This window comes from Macaca fascicularis, chromosome 18, assembly GCF_037993035.2.
Source record: "Macaca fascicularis isolate 582-1 chromosome 18, T2T-MFA8v1.1".
NCBI lineage: Eukaryota > Metazoa > Chordata > Mammalia > Primates > Cercopithecidae > Macaca > Macaca fascicularis.
The window spans coordinates 81,679,543-81,703,168 of NC_088392.1; the positions used below are offsets into that span (position 1 = coordinate 81,679,543).

Genomic DNA, 23,626 nt, shown 5'->3' on the forward strand with positions numbered 1-23,626 from the left:
CGCAGAGCGAGGCCAGTGTGTGTGTGTGACAGACAGCCGCCGCAGAGCGAGGCCAGTGCACGTGTGTGACAGACAGCCGCCGCAGAGCGAGGCCAGTGCGCGTGTGTGTGACAGACAGCCGCCGCAGAGTGAGGCCAGTGTGTGTGTGTGACAGTGCACGTGTGTGACAGCCGCCGCAGAGCGAGGCCAGTGCACGTGTGTGCTCGTTTAAAGAGGTCTGTGATGTGTTAAGTGAAAAGACGCAGACAAGATATTTGCACATCGATTCCAATAGCTGAAAAGAGGAAAAAGCCTTTATTTCATAGCAAACACACACACAGGCCTGGGCTGTCCCCGGGGACGGAGTAAGGCTTGGTGGAGTCAGGGGCGCTGTGGGTTGGGAAGGGAGACTTTACACTGCACTGTTTCCTTCTATGTGATTTAAATTTTCAAGAAGTTTTCATGATTTTTATAATAAAAATCCTTTTCAAATGAAACACAAATATGTAAAAAATGCCCGGAGACTTGTGAAAACATAATTTGCTTTACTTTGCTGCAAATGCTTATCTGCATAGCTTTCCATAGTCAAGAGCAGAGGACGTGGAAAGGGGTCCTCCAAGAGAAGCGTTGACTCGTCGCACGACTTCGTGCTGATCCGTCCCTGTCACCGTGACTTTCCTCTGTATCCATGTCCATAAAGCAGTGAAGTTCTCTTGAAAAGAAAACATTCGGAAATCCTAGGGCGTGCTTTAATTTGTGAATACTCCGCTATTTAACCACAAAATAAAAATAAGAGTTGGTATAAGAAGGCGTCATTCGGGTCACAATAGAAGTGTGACCTTGTTTCTTCTCACGGGCCATGGGAAGTATGACATGCTCGTTTACCTGGGAACAGTCTTCGACTCTGGGGTTCAGCCCTCACCACTGTGTTCGCTGCCTTTGTCCTGAGCGGAGTCTCTGCTTCCTTTCATGCTTGTCCCTGGGCGATCGCCTTGGGCTGGTGGCTGACCCCCCGCACAGACCCTCAGGGCTGCCGGAGGCACACTCGGGCACTCTGCAGCCAGTGCAGGCCGCATCCTGTGGGCGTGGCTGTCCTCACGGAGAGCACACCCATGCAGCCGGGCAGAGCCAACCGGGGCCACACATCCCAGCCCCTTCTCTCAGCCTGGGGGTGCTGAGTCACTCATCAGTTCACCTTGTACCGGTGAAGCCACTGAGCCGCCTCCCGTGTCAGGAGGGGCAAAGTAGGGGCTCCAGACTCAGCCTGGGAGACGTCACATGGTGTGTGGGGTCCTGAGAAACACAGGGTCCGGGCCAGAACGTCCAGACACAGGAAGATTATGGGCAGGGGCAGAGTCGAAGACTATTCCTAGGTAAACAAGCATGTCATACTTCCCATGGCCTGTGAGCAGAAGTCAGGTCACATTTCTGTTGGAACCCAATTGCAAAGGGCCCAAGCACCCGCCCGAAGACTCGGCGCGATTTCAGTCTTTTCCTGAAAGCCCCCAGCGTGAAAACGGTTGATAAGCCCTGGGGAGACTTTCGTGTGTGTGTTGGGGTGGTGGGGGGATGCACGTAAGTGTGGCAGTTCCGGTGGACATTCCCTCCCCATGGGAAGTAGATGCTCAAACCCCAAGGCTGGGCTGGGCACCAGGCCCCTAGAGCCCCCACCGCTTAGCCGACAGGCCACAGGGAGCCCCAGAGCAGCAGCACCCCCTTGGCCGGGGCGGGGCCCGCAGGCCTCACTGACTGGCAGCCCCAGGAGCTGCTCAGAGCATGGCCTTGTCCGTGTCCGCAGGGAAGGGGGATGTACCCGCCAGCCTGGCCTCTCCCTGCCTGTGGGGAGGGGGCACTTGGCAGGTCCGTCTGCTCTCTGTGCACAGCTCAGCCAGCAGCCTCCCACACACTCCGCTCTCCATTCTCAAGGCGCCAGCCCCTCTCCTGTCGGCCCCAGGGCCCCACTGCCCTCCGCTCCCACCCTCAGTCCCCCACTGCTCTCTGCTCCCACCCTCAGTCCCCCACTGCCCTCCGCTCCCACCCTCAGTCCCCCACTGCCCTCCGCTCCCACCCTCAGTCCCCCACTGCCCTCCGCTCCCACCCTCAGTCCCTAGGGTGTGGGGGTCTGAGAGTGGCAGCGGAGGGCATCCAGAGAACCCCTCGTCCAGCCTCACCCTCGGTTCCCAGGGTGTGACCAGCAGATGCGCGTATGAGCGGATACGCTGACGGATACGCCTCCCCGCCGGCCGGGGCCTGAGCCCTGCTGCAGCACATGTATGTGCATGCGTGTGTGTGCGTGTGTGCCGTGAGCCCAGGGCAGCACAGCTGGTGGCGTCCTCTCCTCTTCCTCCTGCCTTTTGTCCACCACACCACCCCCCGATTCCTGCACTGTTTTCCTCATAGCATCCCCGAGCCCCTTGTTCTGAATTTACATCACTGCACGGACAGTCACTTCCTTCCAGCATGGGGGACGAGGGGTGAAGCAGGCGGCAGAGCCATGGGCTGGGAGAGTGAGGTCCGAACGTGGCTCCAGGCCGCCCGTGAGCCCTCGACCTGCTTCCTCTCCCAGAACAGGGATCCGGCTCCCCTGCTTCCAGCTGCCGGCCCAGTGTTGTGACTGGAAGTCACTGTTGCTGGACTCACATGTGAAGTGCGTGTCAGTAGCATTTAGGGAATCTTTGGGGCGGTGGTGTGGGAAACCCAGGCCGGACCTGGCCACTCCTGAAGCGCGGTGCCTGCAGGCCTCCTGACTCACCTGCACAGCCACAGCCTTGGAGGGAAGGGACAACGTCAATTTTTCCTTTCAAGTGTAGCTCCCTAGGGGAACCGCCTTGAGAAACTTCACTCAACCATAAAGACGGGTTTAACGTTCCTGGAGCAGTGACACTGGAGAAATAACCAGTCTGGGGAGGCTTTCTCAGCTCCCCGTGGTGGGGGAGGGCCCAGGCTTCCCGATCCCCACGGCAGGTTTGCACAGCCTCCCAGCTGTGCCACGGCGTCTCCTTCCCTAAGGTGGGTCAGTGGTTCTGTGTCCTGCGGGCCTGAGGACCAGACGTGTGTGAGAGGCTGGGGCGGTGGCGGTGCCTGGAGAAGGGGCTGGGGTCGCAGGGCCAGGCGGCTAACCACTGTCCTCTTCCGTGGCAGCGGAGCTGGAGTTCGCCCAAATCATCATCATCGTCGTGGTGGTCACGGTGATGGTGGTGGTCATCGTCTGCCTGCTGAACCACTACAAAGTCTCCACGCGGTCCTTCATCAACCGCCCAAGCCAGAGCCGGAGGCGGGAGGACGGGCTGCCGCAGGTGAGTACCCCGGCCACCTGGTCCCGCGTCAGGCGGCGGCCAGAGACTCAGGAGCCCATCGGGGTTCAGAGGCTGGGTCCAGGGTGTGGGGTGCAGCCGTCCAGGTGGGTTTCCTGGAGTGGCCGCTGGGACCCCGGGGACCCTCTCAGGAGGGCAGGCTCGCACTTCACTGGGCTCATTGGCGCAGCCGTCCATATGGGCAGAGCCGAGGTTTGTTGTCTGCTCTGCAGCTCCCGCAGGTAGCGGAGAGAGGGAAGGGGCGGCTGCCACCAAGTGCTGCCTTCAGACCGTGGGGAGGGGGAGACGGGATGCCAGGGGAAGGCGTGCACCTGACAGCCCTTTCCTCCTCTTGCCCCCTGCATCCTCTCTTGCCCCTTCTGTCCTCTCTCTGGGTGCCCCGTCCAGTCCACGAGCCCCCCTGGCCCTGCTGTGTTACCTTCCTCGAGCCTCGAGAGCATCCTGGGGTCCTTTGTCTGGTGTCCACAGGGCTGCACCATCCAGACGCACTGAACGCTTTGGCATCCTGATGCCTGTAGGTTGTTGGACAGAGGAAGGACTAATTCTTCTGAAGTGCTAAACAGTGTATGGGATTCGTCTGTGTTTGGAGAGAGGACAGGGAGAAAATCTCATTCCAGCAGCAGTTGCAGAACCATAGAAGGCTTAGACTTCGCTGCTTTGCCTTCATGTATTACGGGCTGTGAACGCCACCCCTGGACTTGGTGGAAACAGGCACAGCCTCCCCCGGCCTTCTCTCCAGGACGCTCGGGGTCTCTGCGCGGGCACACAGGGAGCTTCTCTGTCCGCTGCCTGGGCGCTCCCCAGTCTTCCTCCCAGACCTGCCCCCGTGTTGGCTTCTCTCTCCTTAGCGTGGGTCAGGCAGCTCCTTGCTCTGTTCCCGGTGCAGACCCAGCCCCGCTTGCTGTCCCTGTTCACAGTACCTTGTGTCCTGAACACCAGCACACTGGCCACACCCTTACCAACCACGGGGCCCAGCAGAAAAGCAAAATGTGTCCAAAGAGTGTCTTCTGTGTCACGTGGCAGCAGGTGTGTGTGACGCCCTTTCCCGGGAAGCCCCGGCTGGCCCACCGGCAGAGCCTCCCTTCCCTGAACTCAGGAAGGTGATGAAGCGACGTTCAGAGGTCCCGTCAGGGCCGCATGCCGTGTGGCAGGTGAAGACGTGGTAGCCAGTGAACTGTGTCCGCAGAAGTCCTCAGGCCTTCTGGGCCTCGTTTTGTTAATACGCACATACAGTGTTGGCCCTGAGAGCCCCGTTCCGGAGCTGAGCTGGGGCTTGCAGAGACCCTTGCTGCAGGCAGCGTGGGTTTGAGGTCCTGAGCTGCTGTGCTGTTTCTCCTTTTCTTTTCTGAGTAACCTGGAACTGGGAGCTGTCCGTCCTCGAGGTGTGGCTGTTCCTCCTGTGGCTTCTGCATAGCTTAGCAAAGGACTCCGTGTGACATTTCGTAAGACACAAGACGCATTCCGGCACGATGACCAGAGGCAGCTCGGCCCAGGCCCTCGCTCCACTCCCAGCTCTGGTCTATTAGCCTAGCCGATGGTTCCCCAAAAGGGAGAAGAGTGGCAGTGGGTGAGGAAGAAACCTCCGTTCTCTCCTGGACGCAGACTCAGGCCTCGCTCATACTGTGGGTGTGGCTGTCCATTTCCCTCTCTCTGCCCTGAGGGTCCCCAACCCAGGTCCTCTTCACCCAGGAATGCCCCCACGCAGCCGGGCTTCCTGCCAGGCTGTGCCCCCTGGCACACCAGCACCCTCCTGCCTCCACCAGAGCCCTCCTCCCTCCACCAGCACCCTCCTCGCCTCCGCCAGTGTCCTCCTGACACTGGCACCTTCCTCCCATGTCCCTTGGCCTGGGACAGTGCAGGCTGCGTGAATGTGACGGGTGTCCCAAAGCCAGTCAACCTTTGTCGCCATGTGGTAGACACTGTGTGTCCCGGGGGCTCAGGGAATGGACATTACTGGGCCTGAATGTGGTGGAAGCAGTGATTTCTGGATGAAAATGAAAACTAGCCGCCCAGGTGTAAATTACGTCACAGGCAAAGCAGATGCTTACACCATGGCAGATAGCAGCGGCGGGTCTGGATCTGAACCCTTGTGCATTCTTGCTGAGGTAGCCTGAGCTTGGTTGCTTTGGAGCCTTGTTTGTGTGACTTCTGAGCTTTGAGACTGTCTAGATTTCGTTTCATTATCTTAGACCACGCAGTGATGGGAAAACCGTAAAGGGGCGTGAACATTCCAGACACAGCCCGGACAGCTGTTTGAACAAGTTGCTGGAACCTTTCTTGCTGGAGCTGAGGGAGCCCGGATGAGCTTTTCCGACTGCGGGCAGCTGGCCCGGAGGGTCCAGCCTGGCCTGTGTGGGCAGCCCAGGGGCAGGGGACGGGTCTGGTCTGGCCATCGGCGGATGGAAGGAGAGGTAGGAGAGGGACAGGGACCTTTACCCAGATTGAAGCATATGAAATTGTGAACATTCGGCCATTTTTGACCTATAGAAACAGCAATTTCAGTGTAAAATTTAACAAAAGGAATCGCATCACGCATCTCTTCATTACCAGTTCCTATAGGGATTAAATCAGTTGTGAAAATCCAGGTGCCCATTCTTCATAGCCAGGAGGAACACCCAGGCCCCACCCAGCACAGCCGGGCTCCTCCGGCTCCCCGGGGCGGACGCTTGGTGGACAAGCACTTGGTGGCTGTCAGGCCTCTTGATGCAGAAACTCATGTTCCTCAGATCCACAGCGCCCTAATACGGGGTGAGCCCTCCCCACAGCGCCCTAATACGGGGTGAGCCCTCCCCACAGCGCCCTAATACGGGGTGAGCCCTCCCCACAGCGCCCTAATACGGGGTGAGGCCTCCCCACAGCGCCCTAATACGGGGTGAGCCCTCCCCACAGCGCCCTAATACGGGGTGAGGCCTCCCCACAGCGCCCTAATACGGGGTGAGCCCTCCCCACAGCGCCCTAATACGGGGTGAGCCCTCCCCACAGCGCCCTAATACGGGGTGAGGCCTCCCCACAGCGCCCTAATACGGGGTGAGCCCTCCCCACAGCGCCCTAATACGGGGTGAGCCCTCCCCACAGCGCCCTAATACGGGGTGAGGCCTCCCCACAGCGCCCTAATACGGGGTGAGCCCTCCCCACAGCGCCCTAATACGGGGTGAGGCCTCCCCACAGCGCCCTAATACGGGGTGAGCCCTCCCCACAGCGCCCTAATACGGGGTGAGCCCTCCCCACAGCGCCCTAATACGGGGTGAGGCCTCCCCACAGCGCCCTAATACGGGGTGAGCCCTCCCCACAGCGCCCTAATACGGGGTGAGCCCTCCCCACAGCGCCCTAATACGGGGTGAGCCCTCCCCACAGCGCCCTAATACGGGGTGAGCCCTCCCCACAGCGCCCTAATACGGGGTGAGCCCTCCCCACAGCGCCCTAATACGGGGTGAGGCCTCCCCACAGCGCCCTAATACGGGGTGAGCCCTCCCCACAGCGCCCTAATACGGGGTGAGGCCTCCCCACAAGTCCCTCTCGGCAGAAGCCACAGAGTTAGCCTAGAGCATGGCTGGGTACGTGGTTTGCCCCACAGGGTGTTGGAACCTAAGTCGATCTAGCTTTTAAAAATTGGAGCCAGGTGCGGTGACTCACGCCTATAATCCCAGCACTTTGGGAGGCCGAGGTGGGCAGATCACTTGAGGTCAGGAGTTGGAGACCGGCCCAGCCAACGTGGTGAAACCCCATCTCTACTAAAAATACAACAGTTAGCCGGGTGTGGTGGCGCGTGCCTGTAATCCCAGCTACTTGGGAGGCTAAAGCAGGAGAATCTGGAGGCGGAGGTTGCCGTGAGCAGAGATCACGCCATTGCGCTCCAGCCTGGGCGACAGAGGGAGACTCCATCTCAAAAATTAAAAAAAAATAAAAATTGGGAGATTTCCCATGAAAATTGGAATCTCCATCTTCTCTTGAAAAGGTGGCCTCTGGGGCCACACCCTGAGGCTGGGGCTGTGAGGCTGCTGCTGTGGCGTGGGCCTGTGCTGCGGGGGCTGACCCGTCTCGTGGGGTGCCCTTCAATACTGGGCAGCGTCGTCGCCGTCTGTGGGTTTGCACATGGGGGTTGTTTTTCAGATAAAATGTTCTTCTGCACTCAGGCTTCTACCGCAAGGCTGAAGACCAAGATAGACTGAGAGGCCACTGGTTCCCAGAAAAATGGGTGAGAGGGTCCTCGGGGACGTAAAACCTGTTCCTGCCTGGTTAGGAGTTCAGACACGTGTCTGGGTCAACAGTGCCCTGTGTGTCCCGTGCCCAGCCTGACGTGGTCACTCGTGGCCACTGCTGTCTAGTCATCTCCCCAGGCAGGGCTCTCCTCTGTGACTAAAGCCTAAAGCCAGAGGGACAGAGGAGGCTGTGGGCTCCCTGCTCTCTGAGGCTCGGCCCTGCACCAGCAGTCTCTGTGCTGGCCTTGGGAGCAGCAATGGCCAGAGGGCAGACGGTCCTGGGCAGGTGGCTGACAGCCGGGAGACCGCTGTGCTGGGGCTCGGAACTCACGGCGAGGGGACCTCTGGGTGCGCCACATGTGCGAGTGCCTCTGTCTACCTGGGCAGTGTCCCTCCACCCTCCCCTGCAGACAGAGGCTCTGAGGCGGGCCCCAGGCTCACGGGTGTGTGAGAAACCCACAGGCAGTGTCCTGGGATCCCTCGGAGGGCACAGGGAGCGGGGGTTTTGGCTCTACTGTTCATTCCCACTGCGGCTGGAGGCCTGGCTCGCCGTGTCCTGCTGCTGTCACCCCTGCCCGCCTCGTATGTTTAGAAAAGCTTGTGGAAAACGGTGGAAAGGAATGGTTCTCAGTAAGGCTTGAAGGAGTGGACTAAAGGGCTTACTGACACGGTTGTACTCGGTCTGTCTCTGACACCCCAGACTACAGAAAAGAGCCACAGGCTTCCTCTGGCATCACTGTGGGGATGAACCGCAGGGGACCCTGCAGGCAGGGCAGACCCTGCTGCACCACAGACAGATGTGTGTATGTGTCGGTTGTCCGATGACAGCTCTTCGTTACTGCATTGCACGGAAACTGCATTTCCAAGAGCTCAGGGTCCGGCGGGTTGGCCGCACCGTGTCTGTCTGAGTGAGCAAGGACTTCAACTTATCAGTCTTCCCAGGTGGTTATTTGAAAGGTTTTGCCCTTTGCTGTGTCTGATTGAAGCCTTAGAGGATAGACAATTTCACATCACCTCAAAATGAGAACGTCTCCCTTCAGTGAAGGGAAACAGGAGCCAAGTGGCCCGGCAGAAGCTGTGAAAGGAGGCTGGACCCCAGGTCCACGCAGATTCCCACCTGAACCACGGTGGGCAGAGCTTTGGAAGAGTCAAGGCTTATCTTTAAAGTGACAGTGTCTCAAATAGTCCTTCTGCCTATGTTGGCGCTGCTCAGAATGTTTGGGAATTACCTTCAGGTTTTGGGGTTATTTTTAAGTGACAAGATCTCACTTGGTTGCACAGGCTAGAGAATGTGGCATGATCCTAACTCACCGCAGCCTTGAACACTTAGTCTGGACTGATTGCCCGGCCTCAGCCTCCTGAATAGCTGTGACTACAGGCACGCACAACCATGCCTGGCTAATGTTTAAATTTTTTGTAGAGACAGGGTCTCACCGTGTTGCCCAGGCTGGTCTTGAACTCCTTGGCTCAAGCGATCTTCCCACTTCAGCCTTCCAAAGTGCTGGGATTACAGGCCTGAGCCACTGCACCTGACTGGCTTTTGTTTGTTTGTTTGTTTAGTCAAGGGAAATTTTTTAAAAGCTTCTCTACAAAGGCAAATCTTCCTTTGCAAAGAGCAAATAGGAAAACTATTTGCTCTTTGGGGTAGATTTGATTTTTGGTACCTGCCAAAATCCGTTTAGAGTTGAGTCTTGTTCATTAAAACCAAACGATACAATTTTGGTGCAAAGGCAAGCACGACTCAATTAGTGAGACTGACGTCCGAGTTACAAACTGATCTGTAAAGAAAGGTCAGGAAGGACCCCACAGCAAACCGACAGCTGTGCCCGGGAAGGACGTAAGGACAAAGGAACCCTGGTCTGTTCAGTAAAACATTTATGGTAAAAATGTATTCATGTGTTACCTCTGCAATTACAAAACATCCTCTGATCATGTAAACTGATGCTGAAGGCAGTGCTGTTCTGGGCATCTATAGACTCCCAGGGTAATTCATTTGAACACGGTTTCTACGGTAGCTAAAATAATAATTTTACATAAAATGTATGAACATTTTTATCAACAAATGTATAGTGATCTTTTAAATATATAAGGTATTGGCATTAATAATCTAATAGTAAAATCTGTTGGTTTATTTTTTGCTTAGTCCTTGAAAGTTGGTGTGGTTTGTTCCGGAAAAAAAAAAAGAGAGAGAGAGAGAAAGATTAAAAATTCTCTTAATGACCCTAGATCTGGGTGGCCCTTGCTGGGGAGGCCCTTGCTGGGGAGGCTCACCAGGCTGGGCTCTGGCTCTGGGCGAAGCCCCGCGGCTCTGTGACCTTGGGCGAAGGTCAGAAGCTCCCCTCTGAGCCCGGACTTCTCACGTGTGAGACGAGGCAACTGGGGCTGAGATCAGGATGACCCCTGCCTGGATCTTGTGTGTTCCACATTTCCCTGCTGCTTGGAGCTTTCTCACTCCCAGGCTGATTCCTCTTGAAGCCCGACTGCTCACTAACCCCAGCATCAAGCTGGGAGAGGCACCTCGTGTTGCTTTTCCCCCAGCCCGTTGCATTGTCCTAGAAATAGAAAGGATTCCCTTCCTTTTGTTCCCAGCAGACCTTCCTAGATGATTTGTCTTTTCTCTCAGGGGATGTGCCCTAGATTGAGCAGAGTTGGGGGATCTGGAATCTGAGAAGTCTGATGACGGATTCCCCAGGAGGAGGAAAGGGGGAGGTGCCGTCTCTGACATCGAGGGGTGCCGGCCTCACGTCCGGGCTGTGACTGCCATCTAGAGTGGGAAGGACGGTAGTGATAAAATATCAGAATGGTGGAGAGGCTGCATGAGAAAAGGGAGAAAACAGGGAAAATTGATTTTATCAGAAGACAAAGGTGTTGCTGAATATCCAAAGATCAGTTTCATCTCTTCTTTGAAATTCTCACCATGGAACAGGAGAAAAACAGATTTCCAACTATTTGAGGCCATAAAATACGTTCATTCACTGGGAGGTTAGCCCTTGGGTAGAAGGAAAGTGCCCAGAAGTAGTTTGCTTTACCGCAGACTGGATGAGGCGCCTAGAGAAGCATGTGCCCTCTTTGTCCTCAGTTTCCCCCCACCTAAAATGAGGGATAACTGGCTTCGTTCGAAGGCCTTCAATCTGTATTTAGCCATGAAGAACAGTAAGAAATACATTTTATATCACAACACAAAAGCCTCCTATAACGCAGTTTAGGCAGAGGTTTTACAAAACAATAATTACAGAGTGCTCAGATCATTTCTATTCTATTTCAGTTTTTGGAATGTTGGCTGTGACCCACTTAAATGGATTTTCCAGCTGTCTAAGAGGTTGCAAAGCACACGCTGGAAAACACTGTGTTCAGTGCTTTCCCCGGTTGTTTCCAGTCCCCGCCTGTGATCATTCCTGGGGTCCTCTGTGTATGTAGAAAGGAGAGTGTGGCTGAGAGCATAAGCCCAGGAGGGTTCAGGGCATGGTGTGGCCTTGCACACGTGGACGCGTGGCAGCAGGCTACAGCCCACAGCACAGCCCAGGGAATCCTCGGTACGTCATGGCTGCAGATGACTGTCCTTTAATAATATGAAATGTATTAGTTGGATGACAAATGATCCAAAAGATACAGAAATGAAAAGGATTATAAAACAGTGCTGCAAACAATTGTATGCAAACCAATTGGATAACCAGATGAAATGAAAAAAATATTGCTAACAGCCTACCAAGACCGAATCATGAAGAAGCAGAAAAATCTTAACAGAGCTGTAGCTGGTAAGGAGATTGAACCAATAGTCTAAAATCTCCAGCCTGGACCACATGGCTTCACTGGTGAATTCTACCAAACATTTAAAGAATTGACATCAATCCTTCTTAAACTTCTAGAAATTTCAAGAGGTGGAAACACTTCCTAACTCATTATAAGACGAGGCCAGCATTCCTGATACCAAAGCCAGACAAAGACAACAGAAAAAGATAACCATAGAGTAATATTTCTCCTAATTATTGATGCAAAAATCCTCAACAGAATACTAGCAAACTAAATTCAGTAGTATATTAAAAGGGTTATATTGGCCGGGCACAGTGACTCATGCCTGTAATCCCAGCACTTTGGGAGGCTAAGGGAGGCAGATTACTTGAGGTCAAGAGTTTGAGACTAGCCTGGCCAACACGGTGAAACCCTGTCGCTACTGAAAATACGAAAATTAACCAGGCATGGTGGCAGGCGCCTGCAATCCCAACTGTTCGGGAGGCTGAGGCAGGAGAATCACTTGATCCCAGGAGGCGGAGGTTGCAGTGACCTGAGATTGTGCCACTGCGCTCCAGCCTGGAAGACAGAGCGAGACTCTGTCTCAAAAATGATAATAATACTAAATAAAAATTAAATTTAAAAAAGTAAAAGGATTATACAACATCAACGAGTGGGGATTTATTCCCAGAAGGCAAGGATGGTTCCATACATGAAACGCCATCAGTGTCATAGATTACATTAACAGAATGAAGTTGGGGGAAGGAATCACACAGTCATCTCAGTTGATGCAGAAATAGTGTTGTCACAGGGTCCTTAGGGTGTCGCTTCGCCAGCAAGAAACCTTTGTGGCTGGTGGCACCTTCTGCCTGAGTATTGCTCGTGCCCACTGGGCTCCTCCTGCCCACTTCCCCTGGCAGGCTGCGCTCAGCTCACATTACTGGCCCAGATCCCACACCTGCCAAAGGCAAGCCAGGCACAGACTGGTGAGGGGTGTGTGAGCGAGTGAGTGCGAGGTCCAGCCACTGCGCACAGCCAGGTGCGCTGGTTGCTGTGGCAGGGCCGGTAGCTCCAGGTGCTGGCACAGGTGCTTGCTCTGTGCAAGGCTGCAGCTGGACCAGATATACTGTGTGCAGCATCTACTGCAGGCACTCACGTCTGGATGAGGGGAACGTGGCGGCTCCCGAAAGCTTGGAGACACCAGGAACCACAGAGCCCCAAAGAGGGTGTCACAGCCCTGGCTAGGAGAACCCTAGGTCTGGGCTACCCAAAGGTCCGTAGCTCTTCTTGCCTTCTTGTCACCCACAGTGTGGTGAGTGGAGGGGCATGTTTCAGCCCTATTTGTGTTACAGCTCTTTTAGTCCCACCATTCAGCAGGTCCTACATTCTTGTCCCACATCCAAGAAGAATGAGGTACATGGACAACTGGTAGGTGAGAAGGTGGAGAGGAGCTTCGTTGAGCAACGGAACAGCTCTCGGGAGACCCAGACTGTATAGCTTCTTTCTGCAGGCAGGTCATCCCGATGTCTGTCCAGCTCAGAGCAGAGAGGAGACCCACAGTGGGGAGCTCCTGTCCCCAGGCAGGTCATCCCGATGTCTGGCAATGGGGAGCTCCTGTCCTCGGGCAGGGCATGCCAATAAGTGTCCAGCTCTCGGTGGAGAGGAGACCTGCAGTGAGTAGCTCCTATCCACAGGCAGGTTGATCCAACGTCTGTTCAAGTCGAACTGAATCCAGGATTTTTAATGAGCTCAAAAGGGAGGAAATGCATGCTGATTGGTCCATGGACGGCCATGGGCAGGCCCAGAAAAAGCATCACAAGTTCTTACTCTGGTCTGTGGACTCCACTCAGAACTGACCGCTTGGCCCCCATGCTTGAGGCCCTCCCTGGCTTGAAGGTGGGGCTTCAGCAGGGACCTGCCCCTTTTTGCCCAGGAGCCTGCCTGCCTCCTGCTGCCATCAGTCATGTACACGGCGCCCAGGCTGTTGGTGTCAAGGGCCACCCTCAGCTCACCCCTGCCTCAGCCTCCCACCCATGCTCATCAGCACCCAAAGTCCGGAGGGGGATGAGGTGGCAGGGGGCTGGCATATCAACACTGCCCCAAGCAGACACACACCTGGCCGAATTGTGACAGTGCCCAGGCTCAGCCTCAGCTTCGCTCCAAAACTGGAGCAGGCACCAGGAGCGGGAAGAGGCCAGCAGGAGCGGGCACCGGGAGCGGGAAGAGGCCGGCAGGAGCGGGCACCGGGAGCGGGAAGAGGCCGGCAGGAGCGGGCACCGGGAGCGGGAAGAGGCCGGCAGGAGCGGGCACCGGGAGCGGGAAGAGGCCGGCAGGAGCGGGCACCGGGAGCGGGAAGAGGCCGGCAGGAGCGGGCACCGGGAGCGGGAAGAGGCCGGCAGGAGCGGGCACCGGGAGCGGGAAGAGGCCGGCAGGAGCGGGCACCGGGAGCGGGAAGAGGCCGGCAGGAGCGGGCACCGGGAGCGGGAAGAGGCCGGCAGGAGCGGGCACCGGGAGCGGGAAGAGGCCGGCAGGAGCGGGCACTTCTGAGCCTGCAGGGGCAGGGGGACTTCCCCAGGCCCCTGAGAGCACGAGGACGCCTGGGTCCGCTTTGTGACCGCAGCTGCAGCCAGTGGGGCGGGGCTCCTGCCCCCCAACTCAGAACGGGGCAGGGCTCCCACCTGTTCTGGCTCCCACCGGCTCCATGGAGCACACAGCCCTGGCCGGGCCTCCCCTGCTTCAGCCAGTGTCTTCGCAGCAGCCGCTTCTGATGGGCCACCACTGCCATCGTACTCGATGAAATTCAACGTCCTTTCATGATAGAAGCCACCAACAAAGTGGGAGGGAAGGAAGCTGCTTCAGCATCACAAAGGCTGTCCGTGAAAAGCCCATAGCTTACCCCGTACTTAATGGTGAAAGACTGAAAGCTTTTCCTCTAAGACCGGGAGCAGGGCGAGGATGCCCGCTTTCACTGCTTCTGTTCCACATTGTGTTAATTAGAAGCTCCAGCCAGAGCAATCGGGGAAGAAAAAGAAAGAAAAGACATTGCAAGTGGAAAGGAAGAAGTAAAAGCATCTCTGTTAGAGATGACATGACCTTATGTGTAAAAACCCTCAAGATTCTATTTAAAAAATAACCCAAAAAGTGTCCGAACTAATGAATTTGGCAAAGTAGCAGCATACAGAATCAACATGCACAAATCCATTGCATTTATTTTCCTGTACAGTGAACAATTCGGTAAGGAAATTAAGAACATTCCATTTTCAATAGCATCAAAAAGAACAGAATACTTAGAAATGTACTTACCCAAGGAGGTGAAAGACTTGTGCACTCAACAATAGAAAACATTGCTGAAAGAAATGGAAGAAGATACAAATAAATGGAAAGATAGCTTGTATTCATGAATTGGAAGACTTAACTATTTTTAAGATGTTAGTACTACTCAAAGCAATGTACAGACTTCATTGTAATCACTTTTGAAATCCCAATGAGGCTTTTTGCAGAAATAGGAAAAAAAATTCATCCTAAAGTTTATGTATTATCTCAAGGGACCCTAAATATCCACAATAATCTCAAAAAAAAAAAAAAAAAAGATTTGAAAAGTTAAAGGTCTCACAATTCCTGATTTCAAAACTTACTACAAAGCTGTAGTAATCAAAACAGTGTGGTGCTGGGATATAGACAAATATATAGACCAATGGAATAGAATAGAGAGTGCAGAAATAAACCCTCAAATATATTGTCAAATAATTTTCAGAAAGGATGCCAAGGCCATTCAGTGGGGAAAGAGTGGTGATGGGGAACCTGGATAGCCACACGCGAAAGAATGACATTGGGCCCTTATAACATATTCAAAAATTAACTCAAAATGGACAAAAATATAAACATAAGAGCTCAAACTTTAAAATTCAGCCTTAGTTTGACTTCTAGAACGAAGTACCGTAGACTGGGTGGCTTGTAAACAACAAACACTGGTGTCTTATTCTGGAGGTCGGACGTGCGAGACCACAGTGACAGCACGGTTGGGTTCGGATGAGGCCACTCTTCCCAGTGGCAGACGGCCACCTTCTCTTGTGGAAAGAGCCCCAGCCTCTTCTAACAAGGGTGCTGGTCCCATTCATGAGGTCTCCACCCTCATTACCTAATTACCTCGCAAAGGTTCCGCCTCCAAAGACCATAACATTGGAGTATTTCCCACTTCCCCCAAAAAAGTGCCAAATGCCTGATGTAAAAGGAAAAGCATTCAGTCGCTGTGCTCCAGATCTGCAGATAACACGTCTGACTGTCAGCACCATAAAGACAATCATTTGGAAAATCCGGTGATATTTTTTCGCTTTAACGCAAATGTTTTGGTGTCAAGCAGATTGAATTTGTGGGGAGTTTTCCTGTTGGTGTGACCGTTCACTGACCATTCGGAAGGAAGAAAATACGGAACAGATTGCTCAAGTGTAAAGGAGTCTGAAACTGTCTGTCCTCAAGCCTGCACGATTTGGAGCCGTTCTGTGTCCCTTTTCCGTAGATGTAGGAATTAAAAGTCTGGATGCAGCAGAGCCATTTGACCAGCCAGCCCCTCAGGGCGGTCCCTGGGTCTGGGTAGCCGTGCTCACCAGAGCGGCCTGTGGGGGCAGCTCCCAGGGCCAAGCCAGAGAGGCCAGAGCACTAGACTAATGTTATAATTCCAAGTGTACGTAGCAGAGAAGACAGCTGTGCCCATGTGTGTGTGTGTGTGAGATTGTGCCTCCCGTGTGTGTGTGTGTGTGTGTGTGTGTGTGAGTGATTGTGCCTCCCGTGTGTGTGTGTGTGTGTGTGTGATTGTGCCTCGTGTGTGTGTGTGTGTGTGTGATTGTGCCTCCCGTGTGTGTGATTGTGCCTCCCGTGTGTGTGTGTGTGTGTGATTGTGCCTCCCGTGTGTGTGTGTGTGTGTGAGTGTGTGTGTGTGTGTGAGTGATTGTGCCTCCCGTATGTGTGTGTGTGAGTGATTGTGCCTCCCGTGTGTGTGTGTGATTGTGCCTCCCGTGTGTGTGTGTGTGTGTGATTGTGCCTCCCGTGTGTGTGTGAGTGTGTGTGTGTGATTGTGCCTCCTGTGTGTGTGTGTGTGTGTGTGTGATTGTGCCTCCCGTGTGTGTGTGTGTGTGAGTGTGCCTCCCGTGTGTGTGTGTGAGTGATTGTGCCTCCCGTGTGTGTGTGTGTGTGTGTGATTGTGCCTCCCGTGTGTGTGTGTGTGTGTGTGATTGTGCCTCCCGTGTGTGTGTGTGATTGTGCCTCCCGTGTGTGTGTGTGTGTGTGTGATTGTGCCTCCCGTGTGTGTGTGTGTGTGTGATTGTGCCTCCCGTGTGTGTGTGTGTGTGTGTGATTGTGCCTCCCGTGTGTGTGTGTGTGATTGTGCCTCCCGTGTGTGTGTGTGTGTGTGAGTGATTGTGCCTCCCGTGTGTGTGTGTGTGTGAGTGATTGTGCCTCCCGTGTGTGTGTGTGTGTGTGTGTGTGAGTGATTGTGCCTCCCGTGTGTGTGTGTGTGTGTGATTGTGCCTCCCGTGTGTGTGTGTGTGTGTGATTGTGCCTCCCGTGTGTGTGTGTGTGATTGTGCCTCCCGTGTGTGTGTGTGTGTGATTGTGCCTCCCGTGTGTGTGTGTGTGTGTGTGTGTGAGAGTGATTGTGCCTCCCGTGTGTGTGTGTGTGTGAGTGATTGTGCCTCCCGTGTGTGTGTGTGTGTGATTGTGCCTCCCGTGTGTGTGTGTGTGTGTGTGATTGTGCCTCCCGTGTGTGTGTGTGTGTGTGATTGTGCCTCCCGTGTGTGTGTGTGTGTGTGAGTGATTGTGCCTCCCGTGTGTGTGTGTGTGTGATTGTGCCTCCCGTGTGTGTGTGTGTGTGATTGTGCCTCCCGTGTGTGTGTGTGTGTGATTGTGCCTCCCGTGTGTGTGTGTGTGTGTGTGTGATTGTGCCTCCCGTGTGTGTGTGTGTGTGTGTGATTGTGCCTCCTGTGTGTGTGTGTGTGTGTGTGATTGTGCCTCCCGTGTGTGTGTGTGTGTGTGATTGTGCCTCCCGTGTGTGTGTGTGTGTGTGTGATTGTGCCTCCCGTGTGTGTGTGTGTGATTGTGCCTCCCGTGTGTGTGTGTGTGTGTGATTGTGCCTCCCGTGTGTGTGTGTGTGTGTGATTGTGCCTCCCGTGTGTGTGTGTGTGTGTGTGATTGTGCCTCCCGTGTGTGTGTGTGTGTGTGTGTGTGTGATTGTGCCTCCCGTGTGTGTGTGTGTGTGTGATTGTGCCTCCCGTGTGTGTGTGTGTGTGTGATTGTGCCTCCCGTGTGTGTGTGTGATTGTGCCTCCCGTGTGTGTGTGTGTGTGTGAGTGATTGTGCCTCCCGTGTGTGTGTGTGTGTGTGTGTGAGTGATTGTGCCTCCCGTGTGTGTGTGTGTGTGATTGTGCCTCCCGTGTGTGTGTGTGTGATTGTGCCTCCCGTGTGTGTGTGTGTGCCTCCCGTGTGTGTGTGTGTGTGATTGTGCCTCCCGTGTGTGTGTGTGTGTGTGTGTGTGAGTGATTGTGCCTCCCGTGTGTGTGTGTGTGTGATTGTGCCTCCCGTGTGTGTGTGTTTGTGCCTCCCGTGTGTGTGTGTGTGTGCCTCCCGTGTGTGTGTGTGTGTGATTGTGCCTCCCGTGTGTGTGTGTGTGTGTGTGTGATTGTGCCTCCCGTGTGTGTGTGTGTGTGTGAGTGATTGTGCCTCCCGTGTGTGTGTGTGTGTGTGTGATTGTGCCTCCCGTGTGTGTGTGTGTGTGTGTGATTGTGCCTCCCGTGTGTGTGTGTGTGTGTGATTGTGCCTCCCGTGTGTGTGTGTGTGTGTGCCTCCCGTGTGTGTGTGTGTGTGTGTGTGAGTGATTGTGCCTCCCGTGTGTGTGCGTGTGTGTGTGTGTGTGTGTGTGTGATTGTGCCTCCCGTGTGTGTGTGTGTGTATGTGATTGTACCTCCCGTGTGTGTGTGTGTGTGTGTGTGTGATTGTGCCTCCCGTGTGTGTGTGTGTGAGTGTGTGTGTGTGATTGTACCTCCCGTGTGTGTGTGTGTGTGTGTGATTGTGCCTCCCGTGTGTGTGTGTGTGTGTGATTGTGCCTCCCGTGTGTGTGTGTGTGTGTGTGTGTGATCGTGCCTCCCGTGTGTGTGAGTGTGTGTGTGAGTGATTGTGCCTCCCGTGTGTGTGTGTGTGTGTGAGTGATTGTGCCTCCTGTGTGTGTGTGTGTGATTGTGCCTCCTGTGTGTGTGTGTGATTGTGCGTCCTGTGTGTGTGTGTGATTGTGCCTCCCGTGTGTGTGTGTGTGATTGTGCCTCCTGTGTGTGTGTGATTGTGCGTCCTGTGTGTGTGTGTGTGTGTGTGTGATTGTGCCTCCCGTGTGTGTGTGTGTGTGTGTGATTGTGCCTCCCGTGTGTGTGTGTGTGTGTGTGTGTGAGTGATTGTGCCTCCCGTGTGTGTGTGTGTCTGTGTGTGTGATTGTGCCTCCCGTGTGTGTGTGTGTGTGTGTGTGATTGTGCCTCGTGTGTGTGTGATTGTGCCTCCCGTGTGTGTGTGTGTGTGATTGTGCCTCCTGTGTGTGTGTGTGTGTGAGTGTGTGTGTGTGTGATTGTGCCTCCCGTGTGTGTGTGTGTGTGTGATTGTGCCTCCTGTGTGTGTGTGTGTGTGTGTGTGAGTGATTGTGCCTCCTGTGTGTGTGTGTGTGATTGTGCCTCCCGTGTGTGTGTGTGTGTGTGTGTGAGTGATTGTGCCTCCCGTGTGTGTGTGTGTGTGAGTGATTGTGCCTCCCGTGTGTGTGTGTGTGTGTGTGTGAGTGATTGTGCCTCCTGTGTGTGTGTGTGTGAGTGATTGTGCCTCCTGTGTGTGTGTATGTGTGTGTGTGTGTGAGTGATTGTGCCTCCTGTGTGTGTGTGTGTGATTGTGCCTCCCGTGTGTGTGTGTGTGTGTGTGATTGTGCCTCCCGTGTGTGTGTGTGTGTGAGTGATTGTGCCTCCCGTGTGTGTGTGTGTGTGTGTGTGAGTGATTGTGCCTCCCGTGTGTGTGTGTGTGTGTGTGATTGTGCCTCCCGTGTGTGTGTGTGTGTGAGTGTGTGTGTGTGTGTGATTGTGCCTCCCGTGTGTGTGTGTGTGTGTGTGAGTGATTGTGCCTCCCGTGTGTGTGTGTGTGTGTGTGATTGTGCCTCCCGTGTGTGTGTGTGTGAGTGTGTGTGTGTGTGTGTGAGCCTCCCGTGTGTGTGAGTGTGTGTGAGTGTGTGTGTGTGTGTGAGAGTGTGTGTGTGTGTGTGAGTGTGTGTGTGTGAGTGATTGTGCCTCCCGTGTGTGTGAGTGTGTGTGTGTGAGAGTGTGTGTGTGTGTGTGTGTGATTGTACCTTCTGTGGATGTCGGCTAGAGACTGTCTCAGGAAAGCTTCTGCCTTTGGCGTGTTTACTGCTGTCAAGACCCTGCCCACAGCATTATAGACCCCAAAGAAAAATGTTCTCCTCCTACTCAGAGATGTTCGAACAGGAGTGGTGGTCTGACAGTGACTACACTCGCAGGAGAATGACAAACAGCAAGGCCCAGCTGTCCCTCGCTACCATCAGGGGATTGGTTCTAGGACCTCCAAACACACCACAGTCCCAGCATGCTCAAGTCCCACAGTCTGTCCTGCTGAACCCCGGACAAAACAGGTCGGCCCTCCGTATGAGAGGTTTTTGCATCTCATGAATACACACTGGGTTGAAAAAAATCTGCGTTTTAGTGGACCAGCCAGGTTTAAACACATGTTGTTCAACGGTCCATTGTATTCGTTCACAATACAGATTTCATTTTAGAGAAAAAAAAAAAAAAAAAGCCCAAAGGAGAATAAAAACTTTTCACAAAGTTCAACGTTATGCAGTTGTTTTTGTTTTTGTTTTTGTTTTTTTGAGATGGAGTTTTGCTCTGTCGCCCAGGCTGGAGTGCAGTGGCACGATGTCGGCTCACTGCAACCTCGGCCTCCCGGATTCAAGCAATTCTCCTGCCTCAGCCTCCTGAGTAGCTGGGATTACAGACGTGCACCACCGTGCCCAGCTGATTTTTTTTTGTATTTTTAGTAGAGACGGTTTTTCACCATGTTGGCCAGGCTGGTCTTGAACTCCTGACCTCAGGTGATCTGCCCGCCTCGGCCTCCCAAAATGTGGGATTACAAGTGTGAAGCACCACACCCAGCACTTTTTTTTTTCCCCCCGAGATGGAGTCTCGCTCTTGTCACCCAGGCTGTAGTGCAGTGGCGTGACCTCAGCTCACTGCAACCTCTGCCTCCTGGGTTTAAGTGATTCTCCTGCCTCAGCCTCCTGAGTAGCTGGGACTACAGGCGCCCGCCACTACACCCGGCTAATTTTTGTATTTTCAATAGAGACAGGATTTCACCATGTTGGCCAGGCTGGTCTCGAACTCCTGACCTCAGGTGATCCACCCACCTTGGCCTCGCAAAGTTCTGGGATTACAGGCGTGAGCCATCGTACCTGGCCAAAAGTTGTTTGGATTTTTTCTGTTTTGCTTTGTTTTGTTTTACCCCATCCACTGCCTCCCTGTGTGACCTCATGACATCAAGAAAACAGCGCACGGTGCAGATAATCTCGGCTGAGGTGTGTAGTCATGGTGACTGCCTCGGTGGGCAGCTGACTGCCGTGCTGGGCTCGTGTTTTAAGAGCACAGATAGTCTTTACGCAGAGGCAGGCCTTTGGTCTGTGTAGCACCTGGGGTTCTACTGAAACCAAGTAGCCAGAGCCAGAGGACAACTTGCCTGTGAGGAGTCTCTTGGTTAATGCAGCAGCCAACCTTGGGAGAAAACTGCTGAAGAATCCTGGAATTGACACAACATTGCTTAAGCTGCCCCCATTCCTCAGCCTTTCCATTCAAAACGCCACTTTTGGAATACTGTTTAAAAAAATAGTAAGGAAATGTCAATGAACTTGTTATCTTTAAAGGAATATCTTTTTTTTTGAGATGGGGTCTGGCTCTGTCGCCCAGGCTGGAGTGCAGTGGCACCATCTCGGCTCACTGCAAGCTCCGCCTCCCGAGTTCATGCCATTCTCCTGCCTCAGCCTCCCAAGTAGCTGGGACCACAGGCGCCCACCGCCATGCCCAGCTAATTTTTTGTATTTTTAGTAGAGACAGAGTTTCACTGTGTTAGCCAGGATGGTTTCGATCTCCTGACTTCATGATCTGCCCACCTCGGCCTCCCAAAGTGCTGGGATTACAGGCGTGAGCGACTGCACCGGCCTAAAGGAATACCTTAAGAGAGATAATGGAAATTATGCCGGGCGCGGTGGCTCATGCTTGTAATCCCGGCACTTTGGGAGGCCGAGACGGGCGGATTACAAGGTCAGGAGATCGAGATCATCCTGGCCAACACAGTGAAACCCCGTCTCTACTAAAAATACAAAAATTAGCTGGGCATGGTGACAGACGCCTGTAGTCCCAGCTGCTCAGGAGGCTGAGGCAGGAGAATGGCTTGAACCCAGGAAGCAGAGGTTGCAGTGAACCAAGATCATGCCACTGCACTCCAGCCTGGGCAACAGAGCAAGACTCTAAAAAAAAAAAAAATGATAATGGAAATGTATCCCCCTTTAACTGTGCGTAACAACAGCAAGTAACCACTACCTGTGATGAGAAGGGCTACCACCATTTTGCTGAAGCTTATTTAAGGCGCTGTGCTAAGGAATTCTCGTAGATGGTATTTGAGCCTCATGACAACCTCTTTTTATAAATAGGGAAACTGAGGCTGGGAGAAACTAAATGAGCTGCCTGAGATCATAGTTTGGAAAGTGGCAGAAGCTGAGCTCGGTGGCACACACCTGTAGTCCCAGCTGTCCAGGAGATTGAGGTGGGAGGATGGTTTGAGGCCAGGAGTTCAATGCTATCAGCACATTTATGAAAATGCACTGCTCTCCAGCCTAGGCAACATAGACTTTGTCTCTTAAAAAAATAACAAAAACGTTTTAAATTTTAAAATGAAAAACATGGCCAGAATTCTAGCCTATGCAATGGCTACCCGCCTCAGAGACCTGTTACCCTTACAGATGTAAACCTGTGCTGATGGCGGCAGCCTCCGTCTGTATAATACTAAATTGTCATCAGATAATTCTTGTTACCTTTTTTGTTAGTGCCTTTGTTCCAGGGAGAAAGTAAGAGAATAAGAACACGCTTGCAAGGCACTGCGCATACAAGAGGCCTCTGAGGGCCGCTGCCAGACCTGTGTGCCCCCAAAGCAGGTGCCTTCTCGTAAGCATCCTGGGGCAGGTGTAACAGCCCCTGATGAGTCCTGCTCAGTGTGATGTGGGTCTCAAGGAACTGGTCCTTATTGTGGTCAAACGTGAGTGATTTGAGAGTAATGTAACTTAAAAAGTAAACCAGAATTCATTCAGAGTGATCCCCAGAGTAATGGCCCTCTAACCCACTGGCATTCCAGGATGCTTTCCTGAGTTTCTTGGGTTTGGAGTGACTCCATGAGCCCTGGGAACTGTGCAGAGCCCCCGTCTCCCACCCCTTGCGGACATGCAGCACCAGTGTCTGTTGGACGTGTGCACATCTGCTCACGTGTTGCAGCGGAAGAGGACTGAGACCCGCTGCAAGGAAGTGTTCAGTGCATGTATAGTGAGGTCATGAATGAACAGCTGGGTGAATGGGTGAATGGCATTTCAGTCTGTATGAAGTTATTAACCAGGTTTTGTTCCTATTGCTCAAAATTCTGTGAACTACTTTCAGTATTATTTCACAGCTTGTTTGAGTAATACAACAATGCAAGCATTAGCTGAGAACATCAGTGCCTTCATTGTTGATTAAAATTGGCCCCATAATGAGGATGTGGGAATGCTGCCATCTGAGCAGAAGCCAGCTGTGTAGTGAGCCCCCTTCTCCCTGAAAATGTTCTCTGTAGCATGTGGGGTGAGTGAAAAGACCCCCAGCCTAGACAAGGGAGACACATCTTTGTACTCAGCTGTCTGCACTCTCAGTTGGCACAAGTCCCTTGGAGGACTCCGGTCACAGAGTCAAATCCTTGTTTTGCATAGAGATGGAGCAGGAGCCAGCAGGCTTCTCCAGCAGCGCCAGAGGTTTAAGGGCTAAGGACAGGGACCTTGCTGACAGTCAGCGTGTGACAGCCTTGGTGGAGTGACCAGAGGAGGCTGTGGAGTGAGCATTAGCTAACGGTACGGGGTGGTTGGGATTCAGCCTTTCTAGAACTCCAGTCAGTCTTCCCATCTAGGTTTTCTGCGTAGCAGCCTGGGGCACAGAGCTGGAATGCCAGCCTTCTCGAGTTTTGGCCTCAAGCTGTTCCACAGCATGTTGTAGTTATAATGTCCCCTATGTACCGTGTGGGTGAAAGGCCTGGGAAAAGAGTTTCCTATAAAAGTAAATAAATTGGGGCGGGGGCAATTGTCAGTAAATAGCTAA

At 53.5% G+C, this 23,626-nt stretch overlaps 1 protein-coding gene across 34 annotated transcripts in view; it reads left to right on the top strand.

The window, feature by feature from the left end:
• Positions 1-23,626, top strand: part of LDLRAD4 (low density lipoprotein receptor class A domain containing 4) — a 449,266-nt gene that overhangs the window by 412,700 nt on the left and 12,940 nt on the right. For 33 of the 34 annotated variants that reach the window (XM_045377669.3, XM_065533564.2, XM_045377677.3 and 30 more), the window contains one exon: positions 3,121-3,275. The exons of the other annotated variant lie outside the window; for it this stretch is intronic. In XM_045377669.3, the coding sequence (XP_045233604.1) occupies positions 3,121-3,275 (155 nt within the window). The remainder of the gene's footprint in view (positions 1-3,120; positions 3,276-23,626) is intronic. 34 annotated transcript variants of the gene reach the window in all.